Source organism: Desmodus rotundus, chromosome 9 (assembly GCF_022682495.2).
Source record: "Desmodus rotundus isolate HL8 chromosome 9, HLdesRot8A.1, whole genome shotgun sequence".
In the NCBI taxonomy this organism is placed as follows: domain Eukaryota; kingdom Metazoa; phylum Chordata; class Mammalia; order Chiroptera; family Phyllostomidae; genus Desmodus; species Desmodus rotundus.
In genome coordinates this window covers 41,760,593-41,787,990 of record NC_071395.1, presented here as the reverse complement: position 1 = coordinate 41,787,990, position 27,398 = coordinate 41,760,593, and the positions used below count along the sequence as shown (strand labels likewise).

General features: G+C 40.9%; 3 protein-coding genes across 4 annotated transcripts; 2 read left to right on the top strand and 1 right to left on the bottom strand.

The window, feature by feature from the left end:
• Positions 1-5,806: 5,806 nt before the first annotated feature.
• On the top strand, positions 5,807-7,042 carry LOC112301395 (olfactory receptor 7E178-like). Its single transcript, XM_045192566.2, has one exon. It carries the CDS (start codon positions 5,924-5,926, stop codon positions 6,752-6,754), a length of 831 nt encoding a protein of 276 aa, XP_045048501.2. The 5' UTR covers positions 5,807-5,923; the 3' UTR covers positions 6,755-7,042.
• Positions 7,043-10,145: 3,103 nt separating this feature from the next.
• Positions 10,146-15,082, top strand: LOC112301393 (olfactory receptor 7E178). Its single transcript, XM_024556850.3, has 2 exons — positions 10,146-10,218; positions 13,374-15,082. The coding sequence occupies exon 2, from the start codon at positions 13,469-13,471 to the stop codon at positions 14,297-14,299; it is 831 nt and encodes a 276-aa protein (XP_024412618.3). The 5' UTR covers positions 10,146-10,218; positions 13,374-13,468; the 3' UTR covers positions 14,300-15,082.
• A 2,707-nt stretch (positions 15,083-17,789) lies between these two features.
• LOC112301392 (olfactory receptor 7C1) lies at positions 17,790-27,398 on the bottom strand. 2 transcript variants are annotated; one of them, XM_024556849.3, is made up of 2 exons: positions 27,311-27,398; positions 17,790-19,302 (listed from the first exon to the last, which is right to left on the bottom strand). In XM_024556849.3, the coding sequence occupies exon 2, from the start codon at positions 19,276-19,278 to the stop codon at positions 18,346-18,348; it is 933 nt and encodes a 310-aa protein (XP_024412617.2). In that variant the 5' UTR covers positions 19,279-19,302; positions 27,311-27,398; the 3' UTR covers positions 17,790-18,345. The 2 variants fall into 2 exon arrangements, with proteins under 2 accessions (XP_024412617.2, XP_053767374.1); XM_053911399.1 differs by lacking the exon at positions 27,311-27,398 and adding an exon at positions 22,147-22,219.

Below are 27,398 nucleotides of genomic sequence, written 5' to 3'. Positions count from 1 at the left end.
TACATGAGATTGTTATTTTGAGGTTGAGGAAAGGAGCACAGTGTTCTTACTTAATTTGTACCTAGGTCCTGGGGTAAAAAAGGGTGGAATCAGGTTCGGATCTGAGCAGTGAGACTATTCACAGGACACAGGGCACAGGACAATGTCTTTCCATACATGTTGGGTTCAAATAGCTATTGAGCTCTTGAAATGTGGCTAGTCCAAACTAAGATGTGCTGTCCATTTAAAGTAATGGATTATGAAGAAGTACAAGAAAAGACTGTGGAATATCTCTGTTGTGTATATTGGTAAAACTATACTTTTTAAAAAGATTTTATTTATTTATTTTGAGAGAGGGGAAGTGAGGGAGAAAGAAAGGAAGAGAAACATCGATGTACAAGAGAAGCAGTGATAGCCTCTTGCATGCCCCCAACCGGGGACCAAACCCCCAACCCGGGCCTGTGCTGTGACTGGGAATCAAACAAGCAAGCTTATGGTTTGCAGGACGATGCCCAACGAACTGAGCCACACTACTGAGGGCAAAACTATACGATTTTTGATAATGGGTTAAATAAAATGTTAAAATTAAAACAGACCCCCCAAAAAAACCCACCCACCCAGCCAACTTACTTATCTTCCCTCCCCCTCCCCCCCTTTCCAGCTCTCTCCAGGCAGAATGCCTGTGGGGAAGTGACAGGGCCTCATTTATTTCTAATTCCCCAGTATGTACACTGGGGTTGGCACAGAGAAGGCAACTAAAACAAACAAATACATATGTAGAAAGTATACCTCTATATACCTCTGTATACCTCTGTTTCAGAATATATATATATATATTCTGTTCAATATTAATTACCCATTGTTAGTTTATAAGAACACAGCATAGTCCATATGGCTGACACATACTGGGGTCTTTCCTGCCTGGTCTTTCATCCCTTCTAGGGATGTCCATGTGACTAAAGAAATGAATGAGATTCTGTCATTTCCCTCCAAGCACCCTTCCAGAAGGACTAATTGAAACTGATGAGGGCATTGTGAGAACCTCTGATTTGTAACCAAGGTGGACCTAAGTTGTGGGTAAACTGAGGACCTATTACTTGCCATTGGTGTCTGAAGTCGGGAAGAGAGTGGTCTTCTGTGACTGAGCCCTTAACCTATTGGATCTAACTCTGCTGGCAGATAGTGTCAGAATTGAGTTAAATTAGATACTCAGCTGGTGTTGTGAAGAATTCCTTGGTATGGGTAACCTGGCCCCTACAAACATTTGGTGACCAGAGGTGTCGGAAGTAAAATGTCCTGTGTAAAGTAAAGGAGACACAGCAGGAGGTGAAAAACTGGGCAGGTTTTCCTATCCAGGGCTAAATACTTCATTTAATTCTAATTTAGTCAGAGTGCCCATGCCCATTAGGGGATTTGTGAGGGCAATGGGTACTGTTGCAATGGAAAATTCAGGCAAAACAATAGTTCCAATGATCAAGGCAAAGAATACATGTTTGTCCTTCATTTTTGTTTTCAAGAACCTTCCTAAGATTATAGAGGGTACCTTGTTAAAATTATTGGGATCCCCAGCTATTATTATAATTTGAACCCCAGTATTTGTTGAGGATATAAAAATATGCCAGTTGGTTCATTTCAGCTGATGTTAGAATTAATTCAGAACCATGTTGAAGTGATGCAAAAGCCAATCGCCACACTTTGATTTTTTGTTCTATGAATTCTTTCAGTAAATTTTGGAGTTCCAATAGGGTCAAACTGTATACCTCTGTTTCAGTTTTTGAATTTCCTTCCCCATACCCAGGTCTCTTTCTCTTCTCTTCTCTTCTCTTCTCTTCTCTTCTCTTCTCTTCTCTTCTCTTCTCTTCTCTTCTCTTCTCTTCTCTTCTCTTCTTCACTCTTTCATCACTGGAAATGCTTCAAGGGATGCCCTCTCTATCCTACTCATGTTTATAATTTTCTTACTCTAGAGAGCCTCACATCAGTATCTTCAGGGTTAGAGAACTCCTCCATGATAATGGTTTACGTACTTCATGCTTAAATTAGGTTTGAATTAACCCATTCACTGTGACACAGAGATGCCACATGTGTTTCTCTCTAAAACCCTGAGGATTCAGATCTTTGTTGAGAGAAAGGCAGGGGAAACAGTAGCAGCAGACTTATTTGAAGGTCCTTGTGAGCTTTCTATTCATAGGATTGTAGATCTCAAAATGGCACATAATGTCTATATTTCTCTCCTTTCCTTCCCACTCCCATTCTGAACCTCTCCTCCCTTCTCTTTCCCTTCCCTTCTCTTCCCCCCTCTCTCTTCCTCTCTCTCCCTGTCTCTCTCTCCAATGACTACTCTTCTGTGAGCAACCCACTCAATGGACCTATATTGTGCACAGGGTACACTGTCTCCCCTGAGCACCCACAGGGGCCAATGCCTTGTTGAAACAGACAACCAAATCAGGGTAAGAATCTTTCCCTTGATCCTAGTGTCATTCAAATCATTCTAAGACATCTTCATACAGATAGGTCTGCTTGAGACACGAGACCCAGTGCCACATTAAGGAAAGATCTAATTTCATACTCTTGTCTCTAAAAGTCAAGTAATTATTGAAACTTCTAAGTCATGTCAGTTAGATCTGTAAGGAAGAATTGGAAAGACTCAACAAATGCAGCATAGTATGGCACTGTCTAAAATGCAAGCTTACTAGCAGGGAGTAGCTCAAAGTGCATGCTTGCCATCACACAGCCAAGTCAGAGCATCACCTCAGTGCCCCATTCACTGCATCAGATGTAGTGGGCACTCTACAGAAATAGGATGAACTGCTACCCAAAATTGGGCTTGGATGTTGAAGCTGAAAATGCCACACATAGAGGAGAGTATGAAAACTTTTAATCCTAATATGAAGATCTCTCTGTCTGTAGAGAACATAGCAGCCCTTCTAAGCTGGTCTGAAATGCCATGAGAGGTCAAGGAAAATAGCTTTAAAAAACCTGGGTACAGGACTCATGGGCATGGAAAATGGGGTGGGGATTGACAGTGGGGAGGTGGTGGGCAGGGCAGGGGTGAGCGATGGAGAAAATGGTGGGACAACTGTAACTGAATAACAATAAAAGCAAGCAAACAAACAAAAATCATTGTGGTTAGGATGTGGGTTCGGAGTGGGAGTTCCTGCGAATGCAAATCTCTCCCTGTCACCAAAAAAGGGAGGACCTGGTCTTTTTTTAAAAGTGAGATATGATTGGCATACAATTAAGTAAATGTTAAATCAGTTTGTACCCCTACAAGTAGTGGCTGAGAGCACCTCTTTTTTGTATCTTGGTCAACACCAGGTATCTACAATCTTTGTCAAATTGATAGGTGAAAAATAGTATTGATTTAATTTGTTTATTTTCTAGTTAGGTTGAAGATGTTTTTCCTATATTTTTGCCTACTTCTATTTCTTCTTTTGTGACATGACTATTCATATGTTTTGTTAATTTTTGATTAATTTGTAAAAGCTTTTTGTATTTATTAAAGATACTAATCCTTTGTCTACAAAAAGTAAGGTATGATCGACATGTGACATTATATTAGTTTCAGGTGTACAACAGAATGATTCAGTATTTGTATATATTGCAAAATGATCACCACAATGAGTGTAGTTAAGATCTGTCACCATACATAGTTACAAAATTTCTTTATTGTCATAAGAACTTTTAAGATCTATTCTCTTAGTAGCTTTCAAATATGCAACATAATATTTTTTATTTTATCATGGAATTTTATTTTAAAATGTATTTTATAACATGAACAGTATAGAAAAGCTCAGTAATGTTATTCTAACTTACAAAGAAAACTATTGGAATTAAACTAGGATCTATATATTCTTTCTCCAAATAATGTTTGAAATTTTGAATATTTAATCTATAGTTATGCAGCCAGTAATAAGAATTATTCTAAGGTAAGAAGTGTATGAGGCAAGTATAGAAACAACCTGTGCACATACATGAATATTAAATTCTTATTTACTTGAAAATATGCTTCATTTTCCTAGAAGTTGCTCCAGCATACTACTATTTCTCAAACGTTCCTAGCTAGTTCTTGTATCTTTTTTTATTTTTCAGTTACAGTTTACATTCAGTATTATTCTGTGTTAGTTTCAGATGCACTGCATTATGGTTAGAAAATCATGTACTTTACAGAGTGGTTTCCCCAGTATTTCAAGTACCCACCTGGCCCCATACATAGTTATCGTGATACTATTGACTATATTTCCTATGCTGTAGTTTAGGTCTCTGTGACTATTCTGTAAGCACCAATTTGTACTTGTCAATCCCTTTACCCTTTTCACTCAGTTCCCTAACCACCCGCACCTCTGTCAACTGTCAGTCTGTTCTCTGTATCTATGAGTGTGTTTCTATTTTGTTAGTTTATTTTGTTCATTAGATTCCACATATAAGTGAAATCATATGGTGTTTGTCTTTCTCTGACTGACTTATTTCACTTAGCATAATACCCTCCAAGTCCATCCATGCTGTGCCAAGTGGCAAGATTTCATTTTTTTAATGCTGGGTAGTATTCCGTTGCGTAAATGTACCACAGCTTTTTCACGCACTCATCTGTTGAAGGGCACTTGGGTTGCATCCAAATCATGGCTGTTGTAAATAGCGCTGCAATGAACATAGAGGTGCATATATTCTCTCAAGTTAGTGTTTTGGGTTTCGTTGGCTATATACCCAGAAGTGGAATTGCTGGGTCACAAGACCATTCCATTTTTAATTTTTTTGAGGAATCTCCACACTGTTTTCCATAGTGGTTGTACTAATCTGCACTCCCATCAAAAGTGCACTAAACTTCCTTTTTCTCCACATCCTCACCAGCACTTGTTGTTTGTTGATTTATTGATGATAGCCATTCTGACAGGTGTGAGGTGGTATCTCATTGTGGTTTTGATTTGTATTTCTCTGATGATTAGTGATGCTGAGCATCTTTTCATAGGTCTGTTGGCCATCTGTATGTCCTCTTTGGAGAAGTGTTTATTCAGGTCTTCTGCCCATTTTTAAATTGTATTGTTTGTTCTTTTTTTGCTGAGTTGTAGGAGTTCTTTGTAAATTTCAGATATTAACATTTATCAAGTGTACCATTGGTGAATATGTTCTCCCATTCAGTGGGTTGTCTTTTCATTTTGCTGATGGTTTCCTTTGCTTTTAGTTTATTATTAACTGTAGTCACCATGCTGTACATTACACTCCCCATGACTTTTTATTTCATAACTGGAGAGCCAAGGCTTTCTTATCAGCTAGCCCAGATGCTGCAGAAGGAGAAGAGAGAGAAAGGAGTGGTTTGAAAACCGTTAGTAGCCAAACATCACACACACAAAAATGAAGTCAGACACTTTATTACATAGCTCTTATAGGGTATATATAAATACCACAAATCAAGGGAATTAATTGTACTGCATTTGGATAAAATACATTCAACTGCTTATTAGTGTCCTTGAACTAAGGACACTGATAAAGAATGATTTTTTTTTCTTTAAGAAAGAAGGATGTTTCTCATTCCTTTTCTTTCCTTTACAGGAAGGGACTGATACGTTACTGGGTTTATGGATTTATAAATCTCTAAATAACCTTACTTCTCTAATTTCTTTAGCCCATTCCTTCCAAAGTGATGCATGTAGTAACAGGTTAATGGAGAAAAATCCAATATGAAAAGAGTTCTAAGAAGAATGTCATAACTGAGAAATATTACTAAAGGAGAATGGTCCATAAGTGTGAATACTTTATGTATGAATTGCCTAAATCCAAAATACGGACACACTGATGTGCTTGTTTCCTGTACATCAACCCTCATGTATCTTCCAAAAGGTGTCTCTGCTATGTGGAACCACAGAATCTCACAGGTGCATTGGAATTCCTCCTTCTGGGGTTCTCAGATCATTCAGAACTTCAGCCTCTAACTTTCAGCCTCTTCCTGTCCATGTACCTGGTGACCGTGCTGGGGAATCTGCTCATCATCCTGACCATCGGCTTGGACTCCCACCTCCACACTCCCATGTACTTCTTCCTCTCCATCCTGTCCATGGCTGACATTGGCTTTACTTCTACCACTGTGCCAAAGGTGATTTGGGACATTCAAACTCATAGCAGAGTCATTTCCTATGCTGGCTGCCTGATTCAATTGTCTACTTTTTATTTTTTTGGATGTTTGGAAAGTGTACTCCTAACTGTGATGGCCTATGATCGGTTTGTAGCTATTTGTTATCCCCTGCACTACCCGGCCATCATGGATCCCCGCTTCTGTGGCCTTCTGATTCTGGTGTCTTTTTTGATCAGCCTTTTGGACTCCCAACTACACTGCTTGATGATATCACAGCTTTCCTTTTGCACAAATATGGAAATTCCTCATTTCTTCTGTGACCCTCCGCAACTCCTCAAGCTTGCTTGTAATGATAGCTCTACCAATAAAATATTAGTCTATTTTATTGGTGCCATCTTTGGTGGTATTCCAGTCTCAGGGATCTTTTTCTCTTACTGCAAAATTATTTCTTCCATTCTGAGAGTCCCATCACCAGGGGGAAAGTATAAAGCCTTCTCCACCTGTGGCTCTCACCTGTCAGCTGTTGCTTTATTTTATGGAACAGGCCTTGGGGTGTACCTCAGTTCCACTGTCTCACATTCTTTCAGAAGGGGTGCAGAGGCCTCTGTGGTGTATGCTGTGGTCACCCCCATGCTGAACCCTTTCATATACAGTCTGAGGAACAGGGATATCAAAAGGGCCATGTGGAGGCTCCTGAGCAGAACAGCCTAGTCTCAATACTTGGGCCATTGTATTGGGGATTTTTAATCTGTGGATTGAAAATGACTGCAAAACCAAACATCTGGAATTGGCAAATATACCTCTTTGATAATACAATTTTTGTAGCTCTTGGCTTTCATTCCTCTTGATCCATTGTATCTGAAAATTGCTTATTTTGACACATCTTTAATGGGTTTAAGGGAGTATTCTGGGATCCTATGTATGTCAAAAATCACCTCACAATTGAATCCTATTAGAACTATGGGATCTTCTGTGTTTGTCACCTATGACCCAGGCATCCTGTAGAAATTCACAACTCCCTTTTAATGTGTATGTATATGTATGTATGATTCTCAACCATTTTCACTGTCCATGTCTATTTTTTCATGAAACTTTGACTTCAGACAAATGTATTAGTGCAGGTTGTGTGAGAGAATGTGTGTCACTGATCCACAATCTAGACTGGAAACATCAGATGAGCTTTAAAAATCTTCGTGCCTCAGTTCCATCACCATACAGGAAGATTTAATTGGACTGGAGAGTGAGAAGAGCATAATGCCCTTAACACCACCCCAGCTGGGTCTAAAATGTAGCCATGGTGGAGAACTACTGAATTTGTCAGACCTTTTATTCAGAAATGACTGGCATGTCTTGGGTTTTTTACTGTTTGTGATCAGATCCTGAAGATCTTTTCTTCTAATTTTTTTTATTCTATTACAGTTGTCCCAAATTTTTCCCTTTTGTCCCCCTTCATCCCCCCCCAGTTAATCCCTTTTTCATTGTCCATGTCCTCAAGCCATTCATACATGGCCTTTGACTAGTCCCTTCCCCTTCCTGAAGATCTTAAAGTGATCAGAGCGTGTAAAGGAGAAGAAATGAAAGAGTTTCCCTTAGTAACAGCCAAGTGATTTCCCCCCTCATATTCCAGGTAGTATTTTTTTCACATATCTTCTACCTCTACCCTCTACAGCTGTCTCTCTGTACTGAATATTAAACTATTGTTTCTCTGCTCCAAACTTACCCTTCTATACTTTCAGTTGTGGTGCTCTGATTTGCCACCTGGCTTCTCTTTAGGTTCTTTCAGTAATGGTCAGTAAAGGGCACACATACCAACCCTCCCCCTCACCTCTTGGCCTACGGGGTTGTCACTACATCCTGCAGTTATGACACTGTATTACCATATTTTTATTTTACACCTTTCATCTTTAAAAAACTATTTAATCATACCTATATTAAATTATCTTCATTTAAAATGACCAGTGTGGTTTCCCTCTCCTTGATTGAACCCTCAAAATATGGGAATAAAGCTATGGTGTGGCATGTAACTGGGAAAATGCAAAGTGAGCTCAGAACAAAAAGGTGATTGTAATGATATTTCTTGGTCACGGACATACAACCGAGGTTTAAAGTAGTGGTATGATATCTCCAGTGACTGTGCAGTTCTAATTGTGCCTATAGATTGTTGTCACCCAAATCATTATAAATAAATTTAAATCTATCTTCATTTTTATTACTTAGGGATAGCAAAAGACCATGTCCTCAGCAAAGGGGAATTTTTTTTCTTTTACGAATAACCTCCTTCTATCTTATATTACATACCAGGTATCTATGTACATATTAATCTTTCCTTTAGAAATGCTATGCATATTTTCTGAGTCAGAAGTCTGGGCTTCCCGAAAAGCTGTCCAATAACTGGTTTAATTTACTCTGTCTTTTACCACTAAGCTAATCACCTACTGACATCACTAATAATGAAGTGGGTATCTGATTGGCTCAATTTAATATTAGATTTTCCCCCTGCCCAAGCATTCTAAAATGTCTCAACATTCACATCTACTTCACTTCTTCTCTATACTCCTGCCATTTGGTCATTTTGGTTCTCTAAAAATTTCCTCTGTCATTTACACACCCAAACATAATTAGCATAGTTTATCCCATATCCAACTTAACTGGTCAAGTAATTAAGTTTTCTTCATATCAGTTAATGTGAAATCAATCTCTGAGCTCCTCACACAGAGAAATCTGAGCCAGGAGGCCTGCAAAGATTAGATTGGGTTGTCACAGATCATGATTCCCAAACATTCCATTTTCTCTGACTATAAAGCCAAAATCACATTGTAAAAGACTTCCAGAGTTAAAATACAAAGGTTATGATCTCACCTTTAACTGGAACATAATCAATAGAAGAAAAAAGCAAACAAAATATAACCAGAGACATTGAAGTTAAGAACAATCTAACAATAGCCAGGGGGGGAGTGGGGTGGGGACAGTGGGAAGAGGAACTACTATAAAGGACACATGGACAAAATCAAGGGGGAGGGTGGAGGTGAGGGAGGGAGGTGGGTTCAGCTGGGGTGGGGTGGAGGGATGGGGAGAAAAAGCATACAACTGTAATTGAATAACAATAAAAATTTAAAAAAAAGTAGGACTTTGGCTGCCTTTCAAAATGGCAACAACAACAACACATCTCCTTTCTTTTTTGTCTTTAATTTTTTTATTATTTAATTACAGTTGTCTGCATTTTCTGCCCACCCTTTCACCCCCACCACAGCCAAACCCACCTCCCTCCCCCACCTCCACTCTCCCCCTTGGTTTTGTCCATGTGTCCTTTATAGTAGTTCCTGAAAACACCTTTCCCCACTATCCCCTCCCCATTCCCCTCTGGCTATTGTTAGATTATTCCTAACTTCAATGTTTCTGGTTATATTTTCTTTGCTTTTTTTTTTTGTTGTTGATTATGTTCCAGTTAAAAGTGAGATCATATGGTATCTGTCCATCACCACCTGGCTTATTTCAGTTAGCATAATACTCTCCAGTTCTTCCATGCTGTCATAAAGGGTATACACATAAAATCCCAAATCCAAAGCAGGCTACAGAAGAAAAAGAGAAAGTTTCTCCTTAGAGACATAAATCTTAAATGAGAAAATGGAAATTATATCATATTCTTGGGAGAGACAACATAATTATCTTCACATAGAATGATCAATCCAGTGAATGGGCAGACATGAAAGTGAGACATTCCTTTTTTTAACTGAAAAAAACTTGTCTGAATTTATAAAATTCCTGCAACTTGGAAGTTGGAAGTGAAGAGTATAGTTGAGCTTCCTCCTGAGAAGGGGAAGGGCCAAGCCCTTGAAGGTACCTTCCATTTTCCTCTTCTGTTAATAATAGAAAGTCCTCAGAGACTCAGATGACACAGACCTATTTGGCTAATTATGAGCTCTGAGCATTGAGCTCCCAAGTCCATGCAAGAATAGATCATCAGCTTCTCCTCCAGCCCTTGAAGTTCCCCGTCTCTGTCCAGTGGGCTTCACATCTGAGTCTTCTCATCTCACGTCACTGCATCAGGAGGCCCATGATGAACCCGGCCATACTGCCTGCCCTGGGAACAGAGCCTGAACCTCTAGTGCCCACGCAGGACAGGGGCAGTGGATTCTCACTGCCTGGTCCTACTCCAGCAGAGACAGAACAGCCCAGTGAGTACTGTGGGGATGATGGATGGAGAAGGGGCATTTTCTCTTTTGTCATTCAGACAAATAGGAGAGTTGGGGAAACAGAAGAGAGGGCACCAACAAGGAAAGTTTCAGATATTTTGGTCCTTGCACAGGCAGATTCTGAATCCGTGGAGGAAAACAACGGTCCAACTCATTTCTGATCGCCCAGGACCTACACTCTGCTCGGCAGAGAAGAACAATCTCTGATAAACATTGAACAGGCTCTCTGCCTTGGTTGGATCTCAGAGGCAGAGAGTAGGCGATGTTGCTTCCACACAGCAGGTGCTGTCCTCCCGTGCTTTCAGTCTTCCAGCAGTGTCTCGTAGGACTAGACGGGAGATACAACTGTTCCTGCATGTATCAATGGCACCGATTTTCTAAGAAACCTATCCATTTTCATTAGTAGAATCTACAACACTTAAACATAAAGAAAAACTGTGCTGATTTTCATAAGTATGAAAAAAAATTGAGGAAAAGAAAAGAGAAGTAAATCTTCATGTGTGGACTGAGACATGTTAGGATTTCCACTCACTCTGTGAACGAATTACCTGGGCCTGATAGGCTGACTCCCCTCGCTGCGATCTGATGGAATAATATGTCATTACAGCTTCCTCACGACAGTTTTCATCAACAAGCCCACTATTTCAATGTCATTTCAGAAGCATGACTGAACATTTCTTGAGGGCAAACCTCTGTTAGGTGCCACGCATTTCCCAGAGGTGGGTGTTATTCTCCCATTTCTATGTAAGAGATACCAGCCCAGAGGGGTGGAGAGATCACACACACTTCACATTGAGCAGGTGACAGCTAGGGGACTCAGTCCCTGATTTCCACCAGGGCTCTGTCCCCTCCACTGCAGCACAACAATGGTTTCTTTCCAAACCTGCTTCATCCTCAGATGAACAAACAGGGGCTCAACTGCCAATTCCTTCTCTTGGAATTGGGTGAGTTCACCTGTGAATTAGCAAAATGGGCCCAGTGGTTTGCAGGGACCTTTACTGAATGAGTGTGTGGATACTGCTAGGGGTATCTATGAATAGTAACACCTGTGTGAGCACATTTTGTAAAGCTGAGATATGGAAACACCATTCCCCATACCAGATGGGAACTTTGATGTGGCTCTACCATGGAAAATCTACTGCTAGTCAGACGTCAGGCAACTTGCTAATTTCACCCCTTGGCAATCAGTTTTTGTCTCATTTTTCTATTGGGAAAATAAATAGGTAATTAATAGTAAAATTGCACATGTATCAATGTTTTTACACCTCAAATCTTTTATGCCTATGTCCTTAAGAAATTCTCACTCTTGTGATATGAGAAGGGCATAAGAATTTTCTTAACACTGTCACATAAAAAAATTGAAGAATTAAATGAAGTTTAACCCACAGGTAATATTATGCATCATTTAAAAAGCTTCAATAGATGTATGCATATCACAGAGAGGCTTAAAACACCATGCTGTGGTCAATGAGACTCAGGGAACAGGATGTGTAGTATGTGGGCATATAGGTAAGTTTTTAAAAAAATACTGTGAATGCATAACTCACTACTAATATTATAAAAATATTGTAAGGCAAATGCAACCACCAGATTCATGACAGTTTTGCCTTTGGACAACTGAAGTGCAAGGAAGTTCATGCAGGGATAGGAAACCCCCCCAAGTTTTATCAGTAGTAAATATAAAATCTACAGCATGTATTAATACATATTTATAGTTTAATATGGGAAGTGGGTAAAAATAATATGAAGAAGAATTCATAACTTTAATACAATGTTTATTCATTGTCTGAGAATGGTTCTGTGCTCTGGCTTTATGATAGTATGCCCAAAGGACTTATGTGTAGAAATTCTGATTTAATTGGTTCCAGGTTATGACCAGCCCATCACTAAATTTTTTTATTATCTTTTTTTTATTGTATTTTTTCCATCATCATTTAACCCCCCCCAAAACCCTCTTCCACCTACACCCACTCACCCCTACCACCATCACCAGACTGTTGTGTGTGCCCATAAGTTCCAGGGGTTGAATTGAGAAGAAACGCAATGCCTCTCTCAGGAAGAATTGACTTGAAAAGCATTTAAGCTGGCATAAGGGGGCCCACTTAGGTTTGAGGCCTGGCTTTGGTTCTCAGTTTCTCAACTGTTCATTGGAGTGTTGGATTTGATGAGAAATCAACTTTCACCAACGTTTGTGGTTAGAGACAAATTTATGAAATTTTACACAGTCACGACGAACAAAAACAGTAAAATGGAAACTCAAGAGCAAATGTTTCTCTGAGATTGTGTATCACTGACAGAAAATAAGCTGTCACAAAAGAAAAGTGAGTACAGAGTATTCATGAAAGAGAATTACTATTTAATCATTGGTGCACTGTAAACTAACACCATCTTTAGGATCAGGGGTGCTGTTTGATTTTGTGAATTTAACAAAGACATATTTTGCGAAACATGAAGTCCACTAAGGCCAAAAATATACATATCTGAGTTACAGTTGAAGGACTGACTTTGACCAGACATCCCACACACTTGAGGGAACACTTATCTCCATGGAAGATGGATGTCCTAAATCCAAGTGAAGATGAAAACCCTTGAAGATAATTGCCATACAAAAACATACCTTCTTATGAACATTTTATTTTAAGTTAGAATACAGAAATGTGGTTTTAGCTCTTCAAGACTACATTGTAAATTAAGGAAATTTGTGGGACTGCACCTGAGTGAGATAAAGTACATTCAACTGCTTCTGAGCATCTTCCAATTAAGATGATTTTTTCTTAGAAAACAATATGTCCCATTTCATATGTTTACTTCCAAAGTAGAAGGCTGGTATTGTGCTCTGTTAATGGGATTGTTTAATCTCAAGTGTCCTTTCTTCTCTAATATTCCTTGAGTCAGGGTCTCTAAAGTGGGTGTTTATAGAAACAGGTAAACAGCCCAGACATCCACAAGGAAAGAGTTCTGAAACAGTTGACAACTGAGAAATGTTGCTGAAGGTTAAGGGGTGGTGGTGGGAGGTCTCAAGCTCCAGTGTAAATACTTTATTTGTGAATTGCTTGAATGCAAATAATGCATGTGTCCACACTTGTTTCGTCTATTCAGCACTCTCTTCTTTTTCAAACTGTGTCCTATCTGCATAGTACCACAGAATCGAACAGGTGACTCCCAATTCTTCCTCCTGGGACTGTCAGATGATCCACAACTTCAGCCTCTACAGTTTGGGCTGTTCCTGGCCATGTACCTGGTGACCATGCTGGGGAACCTGCTCATCATCCTGGCTGTCATCTCTGACTCCCACCTCCACACACCTATGTACTTCTTCCTTTCCAATTTGTCCTTGGCTGACATCAGTTTCAGCAGCACAACAGTCCCCAAGATGCTGGTGAACCTCCAGACATACAGCAAATCCATCACCTATGTGGGCTGTCTAACTCAGGTCACCTTTTTTTCTCTGTTTGGAAGTTTGGACAGTCTACTTCTGGCTGTGATGGCTTATGACCGGTTGGTGGCCATTTGTCAGCCTCTACACTACCTGGTCATCATGAACCCCCGCCTCTGTGGCTTGTGTGTCCTGCTGTCATTTTTCTTCAGCCTTTTGTTCTCCCAGCTGAACTATTTGATGGTGTCAAAAGTTATCTTCTGTGCAGTCGTGGAAATTCCTCATTTCTTTTGTGATGCTTCTCAACTCCTCAACCTTGCCTGTTCTGACACCTCCACTAATAACATAGTGATCTATTTCTTTGGTGCTATCATTGGTGGTGTTCCACTCTCAGGGATCCTTTTTTCTTACACTCAAATTGTTTCCTCCATTATGAGAGTCCCATCATCAGGGGGCAAGTATAAGGCCTTCTCCACCTGTTGGTCTCACCTGTCAGTTGTTTGCTTATTTTATGGAACAGGCCTTGGGGTGTATCTCAGTTCCACTGTGTCAACCTCCCTGAGGAAAGGTGCAGTGGCCTCGGTGATGTACACTGTGGTCACACCCATGCTGAATCCCTTCATCTATAGCCTGAGGAACAGAGACATCAAGAGAGCCCTATGGAGGGTGATCAGAAGAATAGCCTAGTTTTATACTTATGTATCTTTTTTGGTTCATAGACTGGAAATAGTAGCAAAATCAAACATGTATAACAAGAAATTCTGAATCCACAGTCTCATAGTGTATTTGTAAGCATATGGATCTGCTTTCTGTCTACTCAGTTTTTCCTCTTAGCACAGTTGTAATGGATTCAGAGGTTGCTTTGGATTCTGTACTTCAGTGACAGTCCCTCCAGGATTATGCACAGCCCATCAGTATACCCTTCTTGCTTTCCTGTACATTACCCAGGACACTTGATCCTGAGCCATCTTGATTGTATCATTATAAAGAATCATAGCTCTCTCTTTTTCAGTATTTATTCTTTCTATAGTTTCTGCATGGGGATATCATTAATACTGAGTTTGAATAAATACTTATCAACTGGGACATTCATAGAAAAACTGGGATGTAGGTTTCCTATATTTTGATAATTCTTTTTCCCATTCCATCTAGCATCTCCTTATCAATTTCACAGCCAGACATGAAAGGTCAAATACTGTATAATTTCACTTATGTGAGGCACCTAAAGTAGTGAAATCCATAAGACATAAAGGAGAATATTGGTTGCCAGGGGAGAGGGGAAGAGGGAACAGGGAGTTAGCATTTAATTGGGAAATAATGAGTTCCATGTTTGCAAGATGAAAAGACTTCTGGAGATGGCTGGTGATGATGGTTGTACAGCAGTGTGAATGTACTTAATGACACTGAACGGGACACTTAAATTGGTTAAGACTGCAAATTTTGCATTAGGTTATTTTACTACATAAAAGAAACGATTTCCTACCAGGAAAGAGGGACATGTTGCTCCAAGTGCCGGGTGTACCACTCAGCCCTCCACATCAGCTCCCACAGGGACCTGCCTCAGCTGCCAAGAGCCACTATAACCAAGGTCATGGCTCCTTGTGCAGCGCCCACATCCCATGATATTTGCCCCGTTGGCACCAGTTCCAGCCAACTCTAGAGATTCATCCTAGATCCAGAGCTCCCTATATCCATTGATTTTAGGAGGCCTTTGTTGGGCTTCACCTTGGCTTTATTTTTCCATTGCCCTTGCTTGCTACAGAGTGTTCCCCCAACCACGGAGTGAGGGAACAGTCTCTGCAGGACTGTCTTCACTTCAGAAACCAGCCACATGTTCAGGAGTCCCCAGGGCACCCTCACTTCAGATCAGCTGCCCCCAATTAAGGGACTCCGTTACTTTCAATGATTTGCTAGAATCAATCAAAGCAAGGGAATTCCCTCAGGTTCAATAATTCACCAGAATGAGCCACAGAACTTAGGATAGTGCTAGACTTATGATTACACTTTTTTTTTTATAGCAAAAGAACACAAAATGGGACCAGTTAAAAGAGGATACACATGGGAAATATATGAAAGGTCCCACAGGCAAATGTTTTTGTTCTCTCCCCGTGGGGCTCAAGTCCATTGCCTCATCCTGGCCACAATGTGAGACAACAGTCAGAGTCTTGCTAACCAGGTAGCACACCTGAGCTTCAGTGTCCAGAGATTTTATTGAGGCTTCATTTTATCAGTGGGATAAATTGAATCATTTCCCATTTGGTTGAACTCACTCTCCAGCCTTCTTCCCCAGACACTGGGCTGACATCAGTTCCCCTAAAGCACCAACCCTTCACATACATGCTTGGTCTCTTTGGCACAACCAATTGCCATCTTCAGTCATCTCATTAGCATAAACTATCAGGTATGGTTCATGGGGCCCCCCACAATAACCAATCACTTCTGTCACTAGCTAAATTTCAAGGGCTTAAGGGTTACCTCCCAGTACCTTGGGAAAAGGTCGTATTTCTGTGCAAATTAGGACAAATTCTTTCCCACACAGGTGCTCTTCCACAGGTGTTGATACCAGGGGCGCTACCTGGTAACCATCCTGCATGCTCATCACTGTCTCTGAGTCTTTTTGAGGAAGCCAACTTGGGATATCTCCTTACTAGTAAAACTATTTTGGGATGATGTTAAGAGAATTCCAAGGTAGTTTTTTTTTAAAAAGAATAGTCAGCTATGGTTTACAAATTACAAGCCTGGTGCTTGGCTCAGTGATGGAAAAATTCAAGGAGAGAAGATGAGGTATTGAGATTTTGGGGGAGTAGGTAGGTCTCCATAGAAAATAAATACATAAATTCAAAAAGAAAAGAAAATATTAATGAATCTAGAAATCCAAACTCAGAAATGCTTGATACATAGGGAGAACAGAGTTTTAGGTAATAACATCTGCATGAGTATTATACTTCAAAAATGTTTATTTTAAAATATTGAACCTTAGACTGTAAATAAAATAAGAGCTAAGGATGATAATTTATTTGGCCTGTGTCATCATCTTGAAATTTCTAGAGGGCCTAAGTTCCAATCAGGAGCACCCACTTGGCCCTGATTTTTGTTCCAAGTTTGGTCAGGTTCCTCTGATTCCTGTTGTTTAGGTTAAGAAGGCATTGAGAACATGAGGATGTCTAACACAGAGGATATTGCTGTCCTCCCGGGAAGAGCAGCTGTCTGAAGACCTGAGGAATGTTCCAAGTCTTGTGTGAAGGCACATAGAGATGCACAGATAGGTGACCTCAAGGAGTAGAAGGAGCTTTAACTGCAACCTGGCTGACATACTACTTAACTCTCTTCTTGTTTCCTCTCTCAAAATTTACAAGAATATAGTTGCTCAGATTTTCCGATGATTTGTATTTCTTACTCTTGCAAAAGTGTCCTGAAAGGCTTCTGAATGTTTACTTTCTCCCCTTTTGCATGGAATCCAGTTTTTGTTTTTGTTTTTTGTTTTAGGTGTAATTAGAGCTCCTTGCCAAGGTCTATAAAGCCTTCATGGTTTATTGTGTTCTATCCCTTTCCAACTCCATCACTGGTCACTGGTCCATTTACAGGCATTCCCTGGGAGCTTATGCATACTAAATTTCAGGCCCTGCTGCAGACCTGCTGAATCAGAACCTCTGCAGCTGGAACCTATTATAAGCGATTCTGTTGCATGCTAAGTTTCTTTACACATATGGTCTTTCTTGTAGTTCTGCAAACAGACCATGTTCTTTGTAACCTGAAGACCATTAAACTTAATTATCTATGTTTAGAATGTTCTTCCTCTTTTTTCCTCAACTTTCCACTTAAATATCAGCTGTTGAAGATGAATGACCAGTGCTGTGGCTGGTGTGTCTCAGTTGATTGAGTGCTGGCCTGGGAACCAAAGTGTTGCTGGTTTGATTCCCAGTGAGGGCACATGCCTGGATTGAGGCCCAGGTCCCCAGTAGGAGGCGTGCGAGAAGCAACCACACATTGATGTTTCTCTCACTCTCTTTCTCCCTTCCTTCCACTCTCTCTAAAAATAAATAAATAAAATCTTTTTAAAAAAGATGCATTGCCACCCATCCAAATTCTCCTGATGTTCTCTCCATCCAGTTAGTCTGCATTCTTCTTGTATTGTCATTACCTTCTTAGTGGACTCACATGATTTGAATATTATAAAAAATAATGTTATACCTGGCTGTATCAATTATTCTGTCCCAAATTACTGATGCAGATCCTTAAGCAAGTGAGTTTTCATCTTCTCCCAATTCCAAGTCTTGTGTGAGACATATCATTGGCATAAACAGGGAAGACATCAGGCACTTTCACAGCCATAAATATTTTTTGGTAGAAACTAGTTATAAAGAAATTTCTATGAAAGCTGCTGATTATGACAATGAGAAATTGCATGAGACATACAAACAGGTAGGGAGACTTCATGTAAGACTATGCAGTGGAGGCCTACATGATTGCAATAAGGGAGAGAGATCGAACTCGACTCCACTGAAAGAAAAGGCAGGCAGATTTCTAAAATGGTATGATTTCATTTATATGAAATTTCCATAATAGGTAAATCCATAGAGACCATAAACCACGAGTGTTTAAAAAGCCATTGTATCCAAAGTCACTTACAGAGAATGGATGACAAGCAAAATTCAATGTGATGAAGAGGTGGGATTTCTTTAGCCAACTGCTCCTCCCCCTGTCAGCTTAGAATCCCAGGATGAGTGTTCTTCTTATGGAACATAGAATGTTCTCCGAAGAACGTTTTGCAGAGCCTTCTTGATGTCCCTGTTCCTCAGGCTGTAGATGAAGGGGTTCAGCATTGGGGTGACCACAGTGTACATCACTGAGGCAATCATGCCCCTCCAGGAAGGTGCATCAGAACTGAGATACACACCAAGGCCTGTGCCATAGAATAAAGAAACTGTGGACAGGTGAGACCCACAGGTAGAAAAGACTTTATATTTCCCATCTGCTGATGGGATTCTCAGGATTGAGGAGACAATTCGAATATAGGAGCAAAGGATCCCTGAGAAGGGAACAATGCCAAGAAGGCCAGTTACCATATAGAGCAGGATGTGATTGATGAGTGTGTCCGAGCAGGCTAACATGAGGGCCTGAGCAAGTTCACAGTAAAAGTGTGAAATCTCCCAGTTGGTACAGAAAGACAGCCTCAACATCAACAGACTCTGGGTCAGGGAGTATGTTATGCTGATGAACCAGGACATGAGAACCAGCAGGCTACAGAGGCGGGGGTTCATGATGAGTGTGTAGTATAAGGGGTGGCAGATGGCTACAAACCGGTCATAGGCCATTATTGTGAGGAGAAAAGTGTCCATAACTCCAAAAATATTAAAAAAACACATCTGGGTGATGCAGCCCACATAGGTGATGGCTTTGCTCTGTGTCTGGATGTTCAGCAGCATCTTTGGGATGGTGGTGGAGGTGAAACAGATGTCAGCCAAGGACAGGTTGGAGAGGAAGAAGTACATGGGGGTGTGGAGGTGGGAGTCAGAGGTGATGGCCAGGATGATGAGCAGGTTTCCAAACACAGTGATCAGGTATATGGACAGGAACAGACAGAATAGGATGGGCTGATGCTCTGAGTCTTGGGAAAATCCCAGAAGTATAAAATATGACACCCTTGTTTGATTTCTTGTTTCCATGTTGCGGACATATCAGCTAGATGACTGAGGAAAGAAAATAGCATGAAATAGACACTGAACATGTAATGGAGAATGAATACACTCTACTTATATAAAGCTACCTGCATTAATCTTAGTAAATGTTAAACCCAGCATGTTACTCTAAACTTTTTCCCCTCAAAGTTAGAGATTGCATGTTAAATTATTATTTTTTTTAGTTAGCAGGTTCAGTTCCTGTGTGAATCTAGGAGCAGGCTGACCTCAAGGCCTTGGCCAATGTCAACAGCTCAGACACAGGAATGCAACTGACATAAGCCAGAAGGCCAAATACAGGAAGCTGCCCATGAAAATCCTTAATGGGACCATGAACAACACTACCTGCATGCCCACAGCCATTCCTTGATCTCTTTGTTCTGTTTTCCCTCTCCCTCCTTATAAAAACCTCTGCCTGCACTGAGATATTAAGATTGGCTTCGGAGCTAGGGATCCCCATCTTCTCATGTGGCAGCACTTGAATAAACCTCTTTCCTTTCACCAGCACCTTTTGCACATATTTGGCTTTTGTTGTGGCAGGCAGCCAAACTGGGATTGGTTCCAGATAGACCTAAATTACCTCTACTTTTTAAAAAATTTTTATTTTTATTCAATTACTGTTGTATGCCATTTCTCCCCATCCCTCCACCCCACCCCAGTTTACCTCTACTTTTTAAATTTCTTGAAGTAGAGACTTCTGGTCAAGATGGAGGTGTAGGTAGATACACTTTGCCTCCTTGCACAACCAAAAGAAGGAGAACAACAAATTTGAAAACAAAAAATCACCAGAACTGCCAGAAAATTGAACTGTACGGAAGTCTGACAACCAAGAAGTGGAAGAAGAAACATTTATTCAGATTTGTAAGAGGAGTGGAGACAGACACCTGGGGCAGAGAGGACACGTGGCAAGGCAGTGGCTGGAGGACTGGGTGGGTGAGGGGGTGGCAGGAGAACTGCGTGGTCCCACGTTTGCATGAGGATAAACCAGGAGGAGCAACTGGGTAGTGAGACAGACCATGCGATGCAGGGTTCCAGTATGTAAAAAGAAAGCCTCAAAACCTCTGGCTATAAAAACCTCTGGGGGTTGACGTGGTAGGAGAAACTCCTAGTCTCACAGGAGAATTTGTTGGAGAGACCCACAGGAGAGTCCTCGAACACAAACAAACCCACTCATCTGGGAATCAGCACCAGAAATGCCCAGTTTGCTTGTGGGTAGTGGGGGAAGTGACTGAATGCTTGCTGAGAGCTAGGCAAGCTGCATCCTTCCCTTTTGGACCCCTCTCCCACATACAGTACCACAACACAGCCACGTGGGTTGCCCAGCCCTGGTGAATACCTAAGGCTCTGCCCCTTACAATGTAACAGGTACTCCAAGACAGACAAATAGGGCCCAAATGAAAGAATAGATCAAAACTCCAAAAATAGAACTAAATGATGAAGTGATAGCCAGCCTATCAGAGTTCAAAACCCTGGTAATCAGGATGATCACAGAAATGGTTGAGTATGGTCACAAAATAGAGGAAGAAGGGAAGGCTATGCAAAGTGAAATAAAGAAAAATGTACAGAGAACCAAGAGTGAAGGGAAGGAAACCAGGACTCAAATCAATGATTTGGAGCAGAAGGAAAATAAACATTCAACCAGAACAGAATGAAGAAACAAGAATTCAAAAGAATGAGGAGAGGCTTAGGAACCTCTGGGGCTACTTTAAATGTTCCAACACCCAAATCATAGGGGTGCCAGAAGGAGAAGAGGAAGAGAAAGAAATTGTAAACTTATTTGAAAATATAATGGAGGAGAACTTCCCCAACCTGGGAAAAGAAATAGTGTTCCAGGAAGTCCAGGAAGGTCAGAAGAGTCCCCAAAATTTGGACCCAAGGAAGCACGCACCAAGATACCTCATAATTAAGTTACCCAAGTCTAAAGATAAGGAGAGAATCTTAAAAGCAGCAACAGAAAAGGAGAGAGTTACCTACAAGGAGATCCCATAAGACTATCAGCTGATTCCTCAAAAGAAACCTTGTAGGCAAGGATGGGCTGGCAAGACGTATTTGAATTCATGAAAGGGAAGGACCTACATCCAAGATTACTCTATCCAGCAGAACACTCATTTAGAATGGAAGGGCAGATAAAGTGCTTCCCAGATAAGGTCAAGTTAAAGGAGTTCATCATCACCAAGCCCTTATTAAATGAAATGTTACAGGGACTTATCCAAGAAAAAGAAGATGATCAAAAACATGAACAGTAAAATGACAACAAATTTACAGCCATCAACAACTGAACCTGAAAACAAAACAAAAACAAACTAAGCAAACAACTAGAACAGGAACAGAATCACAGAAATGGAGATCACATGGAAGGTTATCAGTGGGGAGGGGGAGGAGGGAGAATGGGGGAAAAGATGCAGGGAATAAGAAGCATAATTGGTAGATAAAAAATAGACAGGGAGAGATTCAGGATAGTATAGGAAATGGAGAAACCAAAGAACTTATATGCATGATCCATGGACATGAATAAGGAGCGGGGGGGGGGGGGATGCTGGTGGGAGGAAGGGTGCAGGGCAGAGAGGAATAAAGCGGAAAAGAATGGGACCACTGTATAGCATAGTCAATAAGATATACTTAAAAATAATAATAAAACCTAAATAAATGCATTTCTTCAAGTAAATGGGCATAAAACCTATAACTACAAAATTTTGGAATTCTATATTGTTTTATTTGTTACATGCAACATATCATATTGTTGGTCAACCCTTGGTTATTGTCCTCTGGAACCCTTATCTATTTTCTTTATCCCAGGCTTATAATTATCAGTAAACAACAACTTTGGACCTTAGAGATAAAATGTTTTATACTCACTCTAACACAAAAATGAAACATGAGGTCTTGTGAACTCAGTAACTTGATCTGGGCTTTCTGCCCTCTCTAGGACTCATGAAAGGGTCAGATAATCATGTCTTGGAGGTGAGAAATTTTCAGAAAATATCTCAAATATCTGGACAGACGATTGGAGGGTGAGTAGAATGTAGATTCACTTCTTAAGGAAAAAAGAAAGAGGAAGGAAAATTTTCACCAAATGATAACCACATTCACCAATGCTTAAGACTTAATGTACCACGGACCAGCAATACCTGGTAGGAATGGGGCCAGACGCTTCCTGGACATAGGTCACTTGACAAAATACATTTCATCTGTGAAGTTTAGGGATTGTTTAAAATGTTCAAGAGAAGAGACAATATGAAGGCTTAAATTAATTCAATACCCTAAGATACTACTTCAAAGGTCACAAACAAAATTTTGAGTCATGTTTTCTATCCTGTTCATTAACTACTGGGGGGAGTGAAATTACCCAGGATTTTAACACAGCCTGAAAGGATGAGAGTTGGATTTGGCACTCACACAGGGTGCTGCTTAGAATGGTGCTGGGAACATGGGTGCACTCATTCACAGTCCACCCACTTTCTCCTCTCTTCACCCCAGGTGCTTAAGGCCCTGCAACCAGACACAGAGGGATGGGTCCTATAACCAGGGACAAGGAATAGCGTAAACCCACACAGCGATCTCCAGTGTTCTATTTTCCTTGTTATAGGTGTTTTTCTACACTTGTTATACTGTAATGCCCCTAGCTACAATGGAGGCTGTCAATATTGTCAGTCTTCTTAGGTATAAAACCCAAAGTGGAAGGAGAAAGCAGAGGATCGAAAGAGCCAAAACTCCAGATATAAAATAAAGAAGTCATGGGGATGTAATATATGGCATGGCGACTCTAGTTAACACTGTATTGCAAGTTTGAAAGTTGCTAGGAGTATCTTAAAAGCTCTCATCAGAAGAAAGAAATTTCTGTAAGAAGGTAAGGTTCAAGATGGTATCTAGACTTATTGGGGAGATTGTTTGCAATTTATGCCAATATCGAATCATTATGTTATACACCAGATACTTATATAATGTTATATGTCAATTATATCTCAATTAAACAAACTCCAAACCTGATATTGTCCCTGGAATGATAAAGATGGCCATATCATATGCAATTTGTTTAGCAATGGATGAATATCTTTGTTCTGACCCTTTGGGGCAGGGGCAGTTTGGAATCATCTCTGGTTGTCTCTGATCATATGGGAGATATTCTAAGCAAATGGTCAGGACACAGTTCTAAAGTATAATATCTTACAAAAAATTCTCTTGTGTATCAATAAGTGTGGCTTGCTGGGTTGCATTGGATTTTTTCTTATGGAGCAGAATAGGGGAGGGTATGTGGGAAATGCCTGAGATTCTGGATTTTCCCTGGAGTGCGCTGTATGTGTTGATGGCATCAGCTGCATTGGAAAAGAGGAAACAATTCCATTTCTTACTAGACTATTTCAGGGACTTCCTTGCTGGTCTCCTGTTTCACCTTTGATTCCTCCACACATCCATCTGACTGAGATTTCCAAATAGAAATCGGATCCTGTCACTCCCCTGCCTAAAGTCTTTGAAATGCTTTTGTGCCACCTGCTGAGAACATCCAAAATCCTTGGTGTATCATGATTCCAGTTTGACACCCTAGCCTTATTTCTCACCACTTCTCAATGTTTATTCTAAATTCTGATCATCCTACAAAGCTTTTCTTTTCCAAAAGGGCCATACTGCCTTACATCTTTGAAATTTGTCAAGATCCTCTCCCTTTGCCTAATCCTCTCTCTACTTCCTTCTCTTCATTTCTACCTGTTGTTATATACATGGCACAGGCCCTCACCTGGCTAGGTAATTCCCAACCACCTCAGTTCTCAATACTAGTTGAGTTCTTAGTGCAAAGGAGTCTCTTTGTATTGGTTTGCTGGTAGAATTAATTAAAAAGATGAGCTCCAAACCAATACTATTTCATTGCTGCAGCTCATCATATAGTCTTTGGGTGTCCACTGCTCTAAAACCTTTAGCAATTCTTACCCGCAAGGAGGTTATTATATGGAGTGAGGATAAATAAAATGCTGATGAAGAAAAGAGAGAAAGGGAGCCAAAAAAGGGAATATAAAGTTGCTGCTCATTAAATAGCCACGTCCTTTTCTCAGTCCTATGCAACACTCATTCCCAATGTTGACCCTTATCAGGTCCAAACAATTTAGCCTATTTTCTCTTGTTCTTGCAGCTCACCTGGGCTCTTTACCCAGAGTAGCATCAGCAACTGCTTCTCCACAGCCTTTGTCTGAAATACCTGCATACACACCCCTGAATTTCTGTCCTAAAAATCCAGAGGCACAAACAGAAGATGACTTCAGAGAGAAAAAAACAGAGAAATGACACATGTATGAACAATTCCACAAAAGATACTGGTCACACATTTTTTTCCTGAGATTATATATGAGGACATTGATCATCTTTTAATTGCCTTCCTGGAAGCCCCTCAACATTCATATTTTCAGTCCTTTCTCTATGAGCAGACACGGCCTCCTTTGTGTTCTCTCCCCAAACATGTGAAGATCCACTTTCCAGGAGAGTGATAACAGGAAAGTGAATGAAGACACCCAGTCTTTCCCCTCTGGTTCCAGGACCCCCAGGACCTGGCAAGAAGAGAGTCGGAGGTAGGCAGAGACTGGACCAATGCCCCCTCTCTCCACCTTCCCAGTGCTACTTCAAGCATCACCTCCTGTCTGGCCCTCATGCTTTAGGGCTGACATGCAAACATCCTGGTGTAATTTCTCTCCTTACAAGTACAGCAGGTCCTCAAGTAACATTGTTTCATTCAATGTTGTCTTATTATAAGGTTGATGATTTGATGTAAGAAGTTAACTCTTCTCTGTACTCATTAGACTAACTTGTAGTAGAATGGGTTTTGTTACCTATTGTTTCCCATTTCCAAGAACCTATTCAAGACACTAAGGGAGGACCTAGTGTATTTCATGAGGACCATGGAAGACAGTATTAAACGACTTTTCAAGACCTTTGTTGCTTGGAGGAATGGCAAAGAAGGGGTTGGCCTCTGAAGCTGAACATGGTCTCCGATGCACTACTGCTTCCTCTGAGGGAGGGTGCAGAGCCAACAACACAAACCTTCCAGGTTAAGAAGCTAAGCGTGTTTGATAAAGGTATGAGATGGTTTTATTGCTAGGATTGTCAAATATTGCTTCCTCAAGCCAAGTAGAAAGATTGAGACAGTGAAAAATATTCAAGGAAAATAATAATGAACATGAGGGAGAGAAACTAATGAGAAATAATTTTGTTCTGATGGACAAAGCCAGGAGTCAGGCTGCTGCAGGGTTTGCTCTTAGTTTCTTGGAAGTGAAATCCACCACAGTGATTTTCCCCCCTATAAATCCCACCTAGAGTTGCAGAAGCAGCTGAATTATGATTTTAAGGGTCATGAAATGAGTAATAATGTTCATCTTAAGAAAGATTTCCCCACATATTAGAAACCCTTTACATTAGGGCCAGAGGATAGAAATCAAAAGGGGAGGATACAGCCCTGTGTCAGTTACACCTTTTTGTTTACTGATGCACCAAATAAATATGTTCTTCTCTGGTTCTAGTATCTAACGATAGTGGGAAGTTTTGTTGAGCCATGTTGGGGGGTAGAGAATTGAACTAGGCTGTTTCTCAGACACCAAAGAACTCCTGGAAGCTACTCTGCAAGAAAGGCTCCTTTGGAACAGGCTAAGTGTCAACCATTGGGCATGGTCGTCAACCTCAGGGAGCCCACCTACCAGAGATGGATGCACAAACAGGTCATTGTAATACAGTGACTTAAATGGTGGGATAAAGGCAGTCTGGAGAGTGGGATGCTGGAAGAAGTCCCAAATGCAGCCAAGAGTGATAGAGTCAGGGAAGAATTCCTGGAGGAAGAGATCCCTGGGCAGAAGTTACACAGGTGGGCTATTGAATAGGGGTTCTCCTAACAAGAATAGAGTAGGGGACAGACCATGAGTAAGAGGCGGCATGGGACAGAATGCTTTTAGCCATTAGCTAAAGTATGCAGTGGGGGACAGGGATGATGAAGAATTAGGTTGGAGAGGTGACCACACCCCTGGGAACCTTGAAAAGAATAATGGATAAAGAATGGGGCTGTGGGGCAAGTGCAGTCAAAGGAGGGTCGTGATTTATATCACAACTTTCCCTGGTGTCTGGAGTGAAAGGTGGGTTTAAAGTGACAAAACTGAGGGCAAAGGGAATGGAATTGGGAGTTCTTACATCATTAACGTTGAAGAACCAAGTCAGTTGTTTCAAAGAAGAGGAACACATGTCAAAACAGATGAAGAAATAATTCTGATCTTGCAAATGATTTCATGTTCCTGCCTAAGGATGAGACTAGACACCCAAGTGGACTCAAGGTGAACTATGAGAAAGGGACATGCCAGTTCTAGTGTCTCCCAGAATTCCCAGAACTGAAGGGTGGGATGTCAATAAGGTGCTAGATGTTGGACTTTTGTACATCCTTCACTTTCCCTCTCTCACCCGCCCCATCCCAGTCTTTATACACTGTGGCCCTAGATACCAGGGACCTCAGACCCTTCCTTATTGAAGGTCCCTAATGAGAACCATGGGTAAGGGTGCAGAAGGAGGGGAAGGGCAGACCCTTTCTGAGGAACAGGGGATGTTCCCAAGTAAATGAGGCTGGCAAGGAAGAATTGAGAATGATTTGTCTAGGCTGAGTGAATGAAGATAGAGGCTCTGGAGCTCTTGGGCCAGGCAACCAGGGAAAAGATAAGAAGGTAAAGGACCTAAAGCTCTCTCAGCACCTAGGGGCATCCATTTGCATACCAAAGACCAGGGTTCTGGGAAGTGCAATGGTGTCAGAGTGGACTGGGGGTTTAGCTTCTTTCTCCCCATTCCCGTAAATTCCATCTAACCAAATAAAATAGAACTGAAGTAAAATTTCATCATGCCATGAAAATTTCAGACAAGGAGTCCAGCCTTCCACCCTCTCATGCATATAACCTCTAGAGCTCATTCTCCACAGACAGGAGGCAGGTTTTCCCCCGCCTTGTGATTAACAATAGTCAATACCCTATTCACTCAACCACCTCTTTTTCTTATTTCCTATAACACTTACTGGGCTCTGCAGGCTTGAGAATTTGCACCCCACATAGCAACCATCTCCCCAGAATCTTGTTTTTTCATGGAAGGTGGGCAATCGAGAA